This window comes from Melozone crissalis, unplaced genomic scaffold (genome assembly GCF_028551555.1).
Source record: "Melozone crissalis strain CALT ecotype California unplaced genomic scaffold, PUWL_Pcris_2 ptg000006l_1, whole genome shotgun sequence".
Classification (NCBI taxonomy): domain Eukaryota; kingdom Metazoa; phylum Chordata; class Aves; order Passeriformes; family Passerellidae; genus Melozone; species Melozone crissalis.
The window spans coordinates 46471072-46485536 of NW_026535784.1; the positions used below are offsets into that span (position 1 = coordinate 46471072).

Sequence of the window (14465 nt, forward strand, 5' to 3'; positions counted from 1 at the left end):
TGAGCTTGAAACATGGTTATGCTCTACACTCCTACTCATGGTGGAGTGCATTGGGCTTGAAACATGATGAACAAGATGAATACCTGGGGCAAGGACAAGCCCTCTCCTAGGAAACAGTCTTCATCAAAAAGAATACAACCTTTGAATACAACCTTGTAGGTCCCCCAGTCCTCTCTTGTGCTTTGCTGGGCAAACCTATTGGACCTTTTCCCATAAATTGGTCTTTAAAAGAGACTAGAGGTTTTTTTAATTCTTTCATCAAGCAGGAGTTTTTCCAGACCCTGGCGCCTCTGGTAATTAGAAGCATTTTAACAACTTTTGACCTCAGTTTACTCATGCACAAATTGAACTCATTTGTTCTTGTGTCAACCTTGTCCTTTGGCTCTTGACAAAGATGCATTTATTCACATTCTGTAAGTGTTTATAAACAGAGAGCACATCCTCTTTTAGTCTTTGTTCCAACCAAGGCAACTTTTTCCACTCTCTTCTTACACAAATGAGCTTTCCTGTGCACTCCTTCTATTCTGATTCTAATAGACCTGGTCATAACTGACCACATTATAGCAGATGAAATCCAAACAATCCTTTGTAAAGCAGCATTGATATTTTCACCTCCCTATTCCAACTCTAGGCAGTTCAAAGTGTTTGGGAGTGCCCTTGAGTAAACAATGGTACTAAAGAACTGGTGGCAGCCTTAGGTATAGCAAGATAATAGTAAGGTAACCCTAAATGTTTTAACAAAGGAAAATGCTCGAGACAGACATGATTTAAAATGGAAAAAAAAAGACATTACTTGCATTTAAAAAGAGCAAGGTAAAGTGATGAAAATCATACAAATGCCCCTTCTTCAGCTCCACCAGATAGAATCTACGTTTACTGTACAGTAGTGAATTAAGAGTCATGAAAGAAACATAATTTTTCATACTGGAACTTTGAAGCTGTATTTACTATTGTGGAGAGGAAATGAAGCAAGGAAAGACAGATAGACAGAAGGAGAAAGAGTGTGAGAAATCCATTCTCACATTTTGCTAAGACATATTTGATCATGACTACATTCAAATCTATGACTCCTGCAAATTTTAAATAAAGAACTGTAACATCTGCTTTAAGGCCCTGGAGAAACAGGAACATTTATTTGGAGAGCATTTTCTCAGCTTACTATACTGATCAGAAGAGATTTGCATTATTTGCTATGGTCTAATACGATGCATTATGTTTTAGCAAATTATGAATTCTTTCATTTTATAGGAACAAACCCCCTCCTCCCACACTTACATTATGAAACAGGCTCCTCAAGAAAATTTGCTGTATTGCATAAAGTGGCAAGTAATGGGACAATAAAAATAAAGGAACTCTTTGCAGGCATTGTAGCATTTAGACTGAGCAATTAAAATAGCAGATGTTACCTCACAAAGCCTAAGCAGATTTCTGATCACAAAACTGAAGGTGGTATTTGCTTCTGTATTACTATAGTTGCTAAGAAGGTTGCATTCCATTGGCACAGAGATGGAAAAGGAAAGACAGTTCCAACCTCTTTTGGTATCTCAAGGCAAGGAATTATTTCAATCAGATGCACAATTTGCGGAACAACAGATTTTCACCATCATAGATAATTTTAGAATTTCAAATTAGGAGGCCAGAGAAGCAGTGTTACAGTACTTATTTGAGAGTGTCATTTAGCCAATATAGGCACTCAAGCACTGATGTCTAAGCTGTCACAGAAGATTCACAGAAGCAAGAAAAGGGGCAGAGCTCTGAGATCATCTCCCAGTCATATGGAGGTGCTGTGGCCATCAGCAGGTAATGGATGACCACCTGAAACAGACTGGGACATAAAGATAGCTGGTTTATGTAGCGCACAGAAAGGGGGCCACAAATCTCTGCATTTCCAAATCCTGCACTGCCAAATAGAGGCATTGCAATCTCGTTACTGAACTGGCAAAACATTGCAATAAGCAATTACCCAGCATCAAACACTCAGGAAACATGTAGATTTCTCCTCTAATTTGAGCATAGTGACAAGGAAAAATTGTGCAAAGCAGAACCCTTGCTGCAGTATTATCTACTGATCTTATTTATTGCTAATATGATTTCTGCATCCACATAATATTGAAATTATTTGCATTTTTAAACAAACAGAGCTAGAAAGCTACCTAAGTACCTAATATGGATTTAGGTCCAGAAGCAGATTAAGCTGGGATAGCACAAAACATATTCACTTTCTCTGAAAGAGAAAAGAGGAATTACTGAATGAGATGCAGAGACTTTAATGACGATGGTTTAGAGCAGTTTGTTGGAATGAATTTAATCACAGCTTTCATCCTTTTCATATACAAGACTATCAAACTAAGAAGGGATGATGTACATTTCTCTGTGCAGATCATTTAGCTTTTCCTGCTGCTGGGACTGCAGCCCAGAGAAAGAGTTTTGGAGTGGAGAAGGCAGCTGAGTGGTAACCACTTAGATTGCTCTGCCATTTCAGCTGCTGCAATGTGCAAATAACAATGCTTAAAAAGCAGATTTTCTTTTTTCCCATGGAGACACTAATTTCTAAATAAAAAGCAAAGAGAAAGCATATATGCTAGGAATGGATCCTCAGTCTTGTTTTGTAATTTTTGAGGGTGAAGGAGCTGAAACAGCTAAAAGCAAGCACCTTCTTTAGATCTTTTAGAAAGTATGTAACATTTAAAACAAAAAAATCAATGGCAGTGTCTTTAATTTGAACAGCAAGCCAAAATATGAGCTTTATCTAAGAAACTGCTGTCCCATCTACTGATTATAGAGGACAGCTTTAGATTCAGTTGATGCTCTTAAAACACTCACTGTTTACTCTGAAGTGAATTCTAGTTTATTCAGACATGAAAAAGAAAACATGTATGTTGTTCACTTGACCACCTGCAGATTAAAGCTGGGTTCTCTCCCAGCAAAGCCCCATTCAGTGCTGGAAAATACACACAGCACTGGTCAGGAGCAAGGCAGGGCCCAAACTAATGGTTATGCTGGAACTGGTTTGTTTACACAGCATTTCCAGAGACATATTTTCTCCAAAAAAAAACTTGGCTAAAACTCCACCAGTTAGCACAGCATACTAATGAAAATCCAATAAATAGGTGTGAAAACAGAAGTGGACAGTAAATCCAGGTAGTATGACATGGAATTTACATGCAGTCTTTTTATCCCGAGAATATACAGGAGTTGCATGATTAACATGTTAGGAGACAGTCATCTGCTCAGGGAATCCAGATATTTCCCACCTAAATTGTTTTTCAAAAACCTGAACGCTGTCAAACCTGAACTGCAGTGTTCAATACTTTGTACACAAAACTACTTCACATATTGACTTGTCATATTTTAGCTGACAGGCTTTCATGGAAGAACTTATTTCACAGTGTAAAAGCAGAATCTCAATTTAACTTACTGTTTTCCCTTTATGAACATTTATATATGGCCTAATCCAGAAGCCTATCAAAGAGCCTCCCACTAATATCAACAGGTTTGGATATCAACCATCACACAGCATTTGGAGAATTCATAAAGGAAAGGGAAATATGGGGTTTTATTATTATGATTATTATTTTTATTTCTATTAAGAAAAAAAATCATTAAAATATTGACAAAATGCAAGGACTCCACTACAAAAGATTGCATATTAAAAAAAGGCTTTAAAAATCCTGTGAAAACAGTCAGCTCAATTGTGAACTCTTGAGATATTTAGAAATAAAGGGGGTTTTTCCAGTTTATTTTCTATTTATTCATACAGGAACTTCCATTTAAAACAGACAAGAAGAACCAGCAAAATCCAAGAACCTGTCATTCTACTTTTATTAAGCAACATCTACTCCCTCATTGTGCTTGAACTTTGTCATAGCTACTGCTTCCTGTTGGCAAAGGGAGAATCAGCATGAATATTGTCAATAAGGCTGAAAACAGGATTCATGGTTCTCAACAATGTTCACTTGACAGTTACCTCATTTATAATGATCCAGTGACAGTCAAAAGCAACCAAATTAGTCTCCACGACCTGAAACAGACAACAAACCAGCCATCAGTCAGTTTGCTTGGGAAAGCCAGAAAAAAGTAAAAATTAAATAGATGCTCTCTGCAAATGACAAAAACCAAGGCACATGCTCTCTAGAACTGTTGCTATTGAACTGAAGATAGAAAACCTTTAGCACCATGCTGCAGAAGCATTTGTGTTATTGTTTGACTTGTCAATTAAACTTGGAAATACATTTCATTGCCAGCATCACAGAAAAGAATATGTTTCAGCTGACTGAGGAGAAAAATGAAAACATTTTTGCTTTAGCACTGTGTGTTGAGAGGAAGCAACAGAGAGGAAGGGCAGAAAATGAATATCAAGTGACTTGTGTAAGATTTCTGTATTTCCTGCTTCTAAGGCCTTTCCAGTGTATACCTACCCTGAAAGCCTCTGAATTAAGGAAAAACAAAACAAATCCCAACCAAAAAAACTGACATCACAAATGCTAGAGTTCATAGAAGTGCAAAGAGCAGGAAGGAAAGGGCTCTCCTGAGAAAGAGGGCTGTCACAGGGATGATGAATTATAGCCTGTCTCAGGTTCCATGCACAGAAGGCCTCTCATCCTCCTCTCATACATCTTCTCCTTTCCTTTGCTGAAAATTTGTCCATGACCTGTCTTTATGCTGGACTGAACATGTGCTTTCTAATCATCTTTCACTCAGTCCTATCCCTCCTTGAATCCATTACACTTTTGTGGCAAGTCACTTTTCAGTCCACTTCACAGGGCAAACGAAGAGGATAAAATACACTTGTTCTTCTTTCATTAGGTAGGAAAGAAATCACTGACAAAAGGGAGGCCAGAAACAAACTCTGGAAAAAGCTGGACACCTTAAATTTATTTTTTTTCTACATGAAATTGAATTAGGATTAACATGCAAAAAGTTTTCAACACAGATTAAATCCATTTTATTTGTATAGTTACCATGCTCATCTTGATTCACAACTCAAAACTACTGGATACTTAAAACTGTATTGAATATACCTTAAAAAAACACAAAGAAAAAACTCCAAAGAAAAACAGAAACAAATCTTGGGGTTGACAGTGTTTAAGTGTTCAATTAGATGCCTGGTGCTGGCCTCTTATTACTTGGACCATTGGCTTTTAATGACAACCAACAGAAGCAGCACTTGCCAAGGATGGTGGCAATTTATACTGTGCCATGTCCAAAGGAGGACAATTTAACTGGCCACAAATCTTAAGAGCATCGAAGAAACTCACACTGATAAACCTCATTATTAATTCAAAGGCCATTAGAACTGGGGTCACTGCTTGTTTAGCAGAATGCTAAGGCAAGATTGGAAATTCTGATCTGCAGAGACCTGGGTGAGGGGAAAGCAGGAGCAGCAGTGTATGACTGATTCCTTATTTGAAACTCACAGCATCCATCAGAAATGAGGGGGATTAGCAGCCATAGCTGCTAATGGAAAACTTCAGCTTTCTGGAAAACTCCAATAGCATTAGCAGGAATCAGAGTCCTTAATTTATGTGGAGTTCAATAGGTAAAATCAGCATGATATTTTGGTGTGCTGCTTTGACATTCTTTTGCATTCTCCACTGCAGGTGTTCCCACAGCATGTATGAAAGAATAGGACAGAAACTGAGTAACTGTGATAGGAGGCAGCACAACAGACTGAGCCAGGATGCTTGAACTGAGACATGGCTGCTCTGATCAGATTGCTCCTAACAAACCAATTGGGATACAAACTCACCCAGGAACCAAAAAAGGTCAAAAGAGGACAGAGTAGTAACAAAATTCTCAATGGAGCATTTGCTCCTTACATAAACTTCCAAAGCATAGAAAGTTTATCCCATTCACAACATAAGCTGTCATTTAATTTTTCCATAAAACAGAACAAACCAAAGCCTTACTAAAGCAGGAACAATTCTGCTAGTCAATCTACATACAGTTCTGAAAGCAAGCAGAATTAAATACAAAAAAACAGAAAAAAAAGGCAGCACAGTCAGCATGTTTTCTATTTCTTGTCAGGTTCCTAGCAACCTTGTCCTTCCTAACTTTTGGCTCTGGGATGTCCTCCCAGGAAGGTCTGCCCTGCTGTAACTGCTCTGCCCAAGATGAGGTCTCCTGAGGTTCCTGTGGTCCCAGGCAATCTGCCAGCGACACCCTCGAGTCAAGGCTCCCAGCGGTGGTAGGAAAATGGCAATAACTGTGTTTCACAAAGGGCTCCTAAGCTTCTTCTCTGCTTCCAAATGGCAGTCAACCAAAAATTCAGATTCAGGGAACCCACAAAATGAAAATTGACATTTTCTGTTCACTTCTTATTAATGTGTTACAAGTGAGCCAGATAACTTCTTTGTGCCTGAAGCTTCACTGATCAGATTTTCACGTATTGTATCTCCCATTTTTGTTTCAGTTCATTTAGTTTCTTAATAAGTATTTGCTTTGGAGCACCTACTTTGCCCAAATTCTCAGATTTCAATCAAAGAATGCCTTTTCAACTGAATATGGTCCTAAGTGTCACTAGTTTCATTATGTAAAGCTCACAGACCACTTAAGCCAGTCACTGGTGGAGGCTGACTGGTCTCACAAGTCACTCACATTAATTCAAACAGCTCAGGGTACCTGTGACAGATTTATTCACAATTTTCAAATAAAAAGAGGAAATTAACCCATTTTTTAGTTACAGTTGGAACTCCTCAGCAGAAAGATCATGTTTTATCCATTAAAGTTTATGCAATCATGAATCGACTTAATACTAAAAACATCAAAAAGCATATGTCAAATTGGAACTTGTAGTGCACTCAGAGACACTCAAACTAACATATTCTAAGTTTAGATGGGCTGCAAATACCCCCTGATTTAAAAATTCACTTTACCTTTCAGTCTGCAAGAAGCTGCTTTTTGGCATTTTCCTTAGCCCATCTACCCAAAGCTTGTTCTGGCATTGACAGTCACTTAAAAAGATGACTGATAATGCCCTGGGAAAGTTGCTAGATTTTTAAGATAGCTTTACATCTGAACTGGGACTCAGCATTAGGCTGAGATTTCAAGGCCTTATTTTTATCCCTGGGTCCTTCAGCCTCATCTCTCTCAAAAGAGCTGTTCAGTTCAGCAGCACCAAAATGCTGCATCTCAGTCTCTTCCTTAACTTCTCTTCTGCCAGTATGGCATTTATTGACCATTTAATTGACCTTAAAGTTGGCAGTGTACATTCTGACTGTATCTGTAGGAACTGCAGGACACTATAATATTATCATCATTAATAACCTTCCCATATTTTCCAATTATTGTGCTCCTTATGTTTTTCAGTGTAGATAAATGCACTGGCACATCCACTGTTTTACAAATATACATAAATGCAATGCTATGCACGCCTTCAGTTTTGATGCCTGAGGGAAAAAGTTGCTCAGTCCTGAAGTTTTCTTCAAATTCTAAGAGTAATCATATGCATAACCTTACTATCAGAAGATTATCTCCATCAGCAGCTATTAAGCACTAGTCTGCAAGTAAAAGACTGTAATAAATCAGTTTTAAAAACTCCCAAACTGTCTAAAGTCAGCAGTAACACAACCTAGATCCAATTATTCATCAGTACAGCAGTCATTACTTGCACACAGCAGGGCTTTGCAGCCATGACACAATGTTCCAGAATGCCCTTGTCTATCTCCTGCATTTGCCTTTCTCTTTACTTTAAAAAGCCATTGCATTTTCACATAGAAGGAATGATAACAAATAACAGTGAAGAGAAAAAAAAAAAAAAGAGCATGGCTAGGTCTGCTTAAAATTGACCATAACCTTAAAAGCACAAAGAGCAGAAGTATTAAAGGCAGTTTTGCAGCAGGTTTCTATGCCTAATATGCCCAGAATTGTAAAACAAGTATTTTTTATCTGAGTGATGATCTTTTTCTGGTTGAAATTCATATCTGCATGCATATCAAATGAGCTGGCATGAACTTGTGCTCTGTGCCAGGGAAAAATGAATGTAGAGAATAATGCTTGCAAGTGCATAAGGGCAGTAATGAAAAAGAAATCTGAAATCCTGTATTTTAGAAGCAATAAAACAACTTGATTGGGGCGTGTAGGAGGTTGGGGCTTCAAGACCTCAAGCATTTGAATACAATGCAAGTTTCAGGTTCATCACTGGTTCTGCTGGCTCTGTGACGGAAAGCAGTGCTATTCCCTCCCAAAAGGTAAGGGACAGATTGGAAATTTCCATACAAGACAGAAGGCAGGTGAACCTATTGTTTATGCAGCTCACCTCTTAAGATAAAACTGAGAAAAACTAGAGTGTGCATTCCTAATGAGGGATGAACACCAAAATTCTACAAAGATATTAAATGGAGGAAAGTTGACACTTTCTAAAACAAAGAAAACCATGTACCTATTTGACAAATTCTCATTTCACACATTCTCTAGGGGAAATCGTACAAGCTGTGGGTTAATAAACATACAAAGCTATAGGTCAATGCAAAAAGCTCTCTGGAGCTAAGCAGAGCTGCTAGCCAAGAGACCATTAGGAGAAAATATCATATATCCCTACCTTGTTCTTACTGCTCCTTTAGGCATTCAAGCCACCTTTGGAGTTAGACACTTTAGTCTAACCCAAGACAGCTGCCTTTGAGCTTCTAAATATAAGTTGCTTTCTTAACTGTGATGAATGGGTCTACCAGTAGCTAAAGGAAGCGGAATTTATTAATTCTGTATTGACTGTTCTGCAGTTCAGACCATAATGATTTACTAAAAGGGAAATACTTGAAAGAATTCACCACCCCAAAAAAGCACTTTGTGCTTTGGAGGTGCCATCTCTGCTACTCCATTGAGCATTTGCATGCAGTACTCCAGGGTGAACTGGGAAGCCCAGTTTAAGTTTAATGCCCATTGCCACTGACCCCCTCCTGTCTCAGACAGCTAAATCAGCGTCAGAGAGGTCCTCAAGCAGAGGACAGCCTATTAACCAACTCGTTCAGAAAGCTACTTTTCCGAATTCAGCATTTTTCATCTACAGACTGTTGGTATTCAATTATTTATAATGCCATATCACATAATTCCCCATTACTAAGATTCAAAGCAGCAAGTTAGCATGCCAGTTCTGAAACAGACCTTATGAAATGGTGGAAAAGCTGAAAAAGAAAATAACTCTCCACTCACTCAGCCCCTTCTCAGACACAGAGAGTTCACACTTGAGTATATGAAAACATTGCCATTAGTTGTATAAATCCTTGCAAAGGATTTATTATTTGCAGCAAAGGATACAGGCTGTCAAGTATGCAGCGCTATTCATGCACAGTCACAGAAATCCACAGCAACAGATACAAAAGATCATTCTTAACATCTTTGTAACTTTAGAAATATGTTCATGCGAAGCTCCAGCAGCTCTCCTAACACCCTATTAAAATAAATCACACTCATACTTCATGAGGAAGGTGTTCCACTTAGTGAAACACGGACACTATTGAACTGATGAGCACGAGCACAGATGAAACAGAAACTAATTTTCTTTTTCTAAAGAATTCAACTACACACTGAGGGAGATTTAGCAGAGAGCACAAAACCGATGACAAGTGATGAGCAAGGACAAATCATCTGTCATGGGCAGCAACACCAGAACTACTGAATCTTTGGAAGAGCTTGACAATTTGTCATAACTATTTCTATTGTTCACACTCAAACCTTTAAAAGGCCTAAATGCAAGACAATCTAAAGCAAGTAAAGCAGCTGTAGTGCCAGCATGCAAGCTTTTCCCATGTGCAGCAGCAAGCAAGAAAGAAAAAAGGCTTTTTGTCAAAAAACCCCACATCACTTAATGAAAAATTACATCAAAAATTATCTACATTGCTTCTTTCCTATAGCTGTGCACTCAAAAGTGTGGGCAAAAACTGCAAGATACAGATGATACAGGAAGATCGTTCCTTTTCTTCACAAAGGAAATACAGGAAAACCATTCGGATTTTCAAAATTTAGCCCCACACATATGCAACTAGTCAGACAAGGCTGCAAACACCCAAGGCAGCAGTAGTGCTGCATGTAAGCAAAGATCCTTACAGGACCAGGCCATCTCAGGTATCCCCTCTTTGAAACACAGAGGAGAGCTCCCTGGCTCCTGGTGTACCTGTGCTACAGCTGGGACTGCTCTGAGACAAGGCACCCAGAGGCTCCTTTCTCAAAATGTTGAAGGGAACTGTCTTGAACTAGCGCTTGCTTTCCTGTTAACTTTCTGCTCCACCAGGAGCTGCAGTACTGACTGTGAATCTTTCTGCTGGACCACCACACCTTCCATTTGAATTTTTTTTTTTCACAAAAGCCAACAAGATGGCATTACATAGCCCATATATCTGGGAATGGCTGATGCTGGAATAATTTAGAAAGTGATTTAGAAGTTTCCCAAGAGTTGAGCTGGGATACGAACTTCCTGTTAACCTTTCCCAAACACTGTCTGCCTACAATATGTGCAAACCAATACAAGGTTTTACAAACTGGACTGCATTCTTCCGAATGGAAGACTGACAAAATGCTTTCATCCAATACCTCTAGATTTGCTGTCCATGTCTTTTCATGGACCAGCCTCTTGGAGTCACCACTACTGTTTTACAGGTGAGCATATCTTAACCTAATTTTCTCCCCCAGGGGCATAGCAATTTGCAGATCACTAAGATATGGTAAAAAAAAAACTTCCAATACACACATGTGAGACAGGAAGCCATCCCAATTCAATCCTGCTCCCTTCCCTTTCTCCAAGAAAATGACAACCAAACAAAATCCAACAACCAATCAAACAGAAGTAGTCAGAGGCCATTTTTTAACATGACATTTAACTAAAGATTATAGTTTTGGACTAGTGTGAGTATTCAGAGCAGTCTCTGACAGCACAGATGTCTCCCCAAGGACTGGTATGTAAAGCAAAATATGGAAGTTAAAGACTATTGAATATCAAAGAAAGGTAAGGATAAACTGAAGACTGCCTTAACTGATCTGAAGTTTAGAAAGGTAAAAGTGTGGAATTGTACTATTAAGTATATTGTCCTAGGTTAAACACCCATAGGACTAGTCCATGGAGATCCTCAGGTAAGTTTATGCTTATTTTTACTGTTCCTCATTCTAGGTCCTAGTTCATAAAACCACCACCATTTTATCAGGCTGTTTGCTCTATGTTTTCCTTATGGTGCCACAGTAAGTTCTTTCTGTGCTCTCACTCTTAGTCTTTGAGCTTTTCAGTAGGGACATCAGTTGTTGATTTATAAAGCTCATTCTTACACACCAGAAACTAAAGCTCATAAAAATCTTTGCTTTTTCATAAAAATATTTGCTATTTCATAAAAATATTGCTTTACTAAAGGCAATATTTTTGTAATCTAACTTTAATCTCTACTCATTTCTGCTCTTGAGTGATGAAAAAAAAATAAACCACATGTGACTATACTTATTTTTGTTCTTCTGGACAATCACCTCTCTCTGGGTTTCCTTTCCCAGACATTCTTTCTAAGAAAAAGCAAGGAAACAAATAGCCCAAAAAAATCCCCAAAAAACAAAACAAAAAACCCCAAACAAACAAAACCAAAAAAACCACACAAAAAAACCAAAACCAAAGAAAATACCAATTACTGGGTGAAACCTGACAGAGACATTTACCAATTATTAGAAAGCAAGCTTCTACAGCATTTGGAGGAGGCAGGTGGAAATTGTCTTCGAGTCTTGTCCTAAGGATGGGTGATATGGCTGACACGGCTTCATTTGTTTGTCTTACGAAAATGTATTTCTTTTAAAAATAAATAGTTGAAGCACTTGATCAGTTTTCCACTTTTTCAGATCTATTTCAAAAGATGACACTTTTAAACTAAAAGCATTGGGTTACTCCACTGAATAATTAGTTTTATATTGACTTGGCTTGCCATCATAACTACATCTGAAATGAGTCAAGCTTCAGGGAACACTGTATCTTCTGTCCTAAGATTTTAAGAGATGGAGGCTGTTAAAATACAGAAATCAGCCCCATGCTAAAGAAAATAGTTAAATATTCAATAAAAGTAAATAAAGACAGCATTAATACTTCAGTGAGTTTGACCACAGGCTTGTACTGAGAACACAAAATAAAAACACATTCTGTCTAGCAGAAATGGCCTTTTTAAAATGATTCATTTCCTGAATCATTGAGAAAAGCTAATAATGTATATTTTATAGGTGTCTAAACCATGCATCTTTCTGAAGTCAGCCTGTAGACTGTAGGTTTAAAATAAAATAACTATAAGCAATTTACGGATCTTTCATTTTAAGGGTTATTTTATTCTTAGTTGGTTTTCTTACTTCCAAATTTATGCTTTGATTTATATTCCTATTATCCTTCTGAAAAGTGTTTATAATATCGACTCTGGGGAAAAAAAAAACCAAAACCCAAAACCAAAACAAACCATCACATATTTTTTTCTTAAGTTCTGAAACTACTTGGCTTTAACTCAGACCTATTCTCCTACCTGCACTGCAAGACAGTTGCAAGAAAGCAGAATAATGGTATTCTTAATGAACAATAATGTACATTCCACCTAGAAACTATTTATTTCAAAGTAAAAAAGTGTCTCAAATTATCATGGAAATACAGAAATTCAGATTCATTACTGTTGAGTGGTTGCCTCTACCTGCCTTTTTTTTTATCAACTAGATTTTGTTTATAGTGATAGTACTAAATTGACCACTGAAGATGTCATTCTTTAGCTGCCTTTTTTTTTTTTTTTTGAGCTGAATTCTATTTGGAAATTGAAGCAGAAAACTTAAGTATTGGGCCTGGACAGCGTCTTTGAATCAAAGTGGTTGTCATCACCTTTGAAGTTAAAGAACCAAACATAAGAAGCCTGAATCTACACCACGGTATCACAATTTTCTTGTTCTTATGGATTAAGAGCTGGAGTCAGAGACTTCTCCCAGCTGTGGTGTTTGTTTTAAACACCTCAGCATCTCCTACATGCAGCCATACAGGAGCTACCCTTTTAGTGAACCCACTCAAGATTGAAGGCTGTTGACAAGTCCTCCAAAAGATGGAAAATAATTGCCTTGCTGATTTTGATGCCTTTGCAACTGCCTTCTCCAAGGCCAGAATCTCTCCACAACAGTGAAAGTCAGGGATTAATGAAGCTTTGTCACAGACTTACAGTTACTCCATCTGCACATAAAAATTATTTTTCTAAGCAGAATAAAAAGTTCAGTTCTTAATTTTAACCTCTTGCAGACTTTATAGGCAGCACCTGATTTATCCCAAGCCTTATTAATATGCAGAAAGATTTCAAACTGTAAATGTGGCATGAGAAATTCAGACAAACATCATTAATTTGATGCTTTAATTTGTAGAGGAAAAAGGAATGCCAGTTTGACGATGGCCCTTTCTTAAGTCTGCCTTAGTATCATGTCTGCTAGTAAAGAGAGCTTTGGAGGCTACAAAAAGAATACAGATGATAAAATGGTATCTGTCATAATTTCAGTGTATGCTCCTTTGTTAGCTCATATAAAAATATGCAAATTCATATTTACTTCCTCTTTAAAAATATACCTGTTAAGAATCGTGATTAACCAAAGTTACCACTTTAGTAACTTTAGTGAACAGATAAGACTGAAGAAAAATACACTTGTGAGGCACAAGAGTCTTCCCAGTGTGCATTACTATGGGTTGACTGCACTCAGCAAAAGGAAAATTGATTAAATAAAACTTGTAAAGGAGTCATAAAAAGGTTGTATTTTAAATAACCTTTACCTTCTCAGCCATACTCGATTTCATATCTCAGTACTTCCATAGATTGTAGTACAGTTACACTTCCTTTACACCAGTATAAAATAAAAGAATATTCAATTAGGATGGAAATCACTCTCAGAAAGAGGCTGAAGAATGTGGGCTTTGAGGAAGAACTTGAAGTTTTGAAGTAGAGAACAGAAATTGCAGAACAGGGTGCCTGATTCAGAGGGCTATTTGCTAGTGTGAACAAATAATTTTGTTCACACTACCAAAAGCAAGCAAACAGAAAAACTAAAGCCATAACAACAGTTTTCTTAAGACCAGCCATTTTCCATAAAAAAAGCTTCCTCTCCAACCAAGGTACCAGCAATCCAAATTAATAAAATACTGATTAAAGTTAATCTACTCAATTTGGCCCATTCTCATTGTTTGTTTTCTGATATTAAGTGTGGCTGTCATTGTTTTTAAAGTTTAGCAACTTTAAAAAAAATTGATTGAATTTATGTCTCCAAACTGAAAACAGAAGGCTTAGTTCACCTTTACCTCTTTTTTTTCCCCCCAAAGAATAGCAAAGGAATATTTTATAGCCAGACCCTCTGAATTGCTTGGCATCTGTAAGTTGCTCAGATTTTCCTCAAGAGGGGCTGCAGGATGCTGAGTGCCTTTGAAAACTTGCCCATTCCATTCAGTATTTTCAATATAAGTTGAGTGCCTTGAAAATCCAGCCCTGATTATGCTGGCAGTGTGTTGTTTA

At 37.6% G+C, this 14465-nt stretch overlaps 1 protein-coding gene across 4 annotated transcripts in view; it reads right to left on the reverse strand.

Annotated features, from left to right (window-relative positions):
• The window catches only part of GRID2 (glutamate ionotropic receptor delta type subunit 2), a 671892-nt gene that overhangs the window by 210637 nt on the left and 446790 nt on the right, over positions 1 to 14465 (reverse strand). For all 4 annotated transcript variants that reach the window (XR_008484345.1, XM_054295276.1, XM_054295268.1 and 1 more), the window contains exon 5: positions 3968 to 4021. Coding sequence is in view for 3 of the 4 variants with exons in the window: in XM_054295276.1 (XP_054151251.1) it covers positions 3968 to 4021 (54 nt within the window). In the remaining variant the exon portion in view is untranslated. The remainder of the gene's footprint in view (positions 1 to 3967; positions 4022 to 14465) is intronic.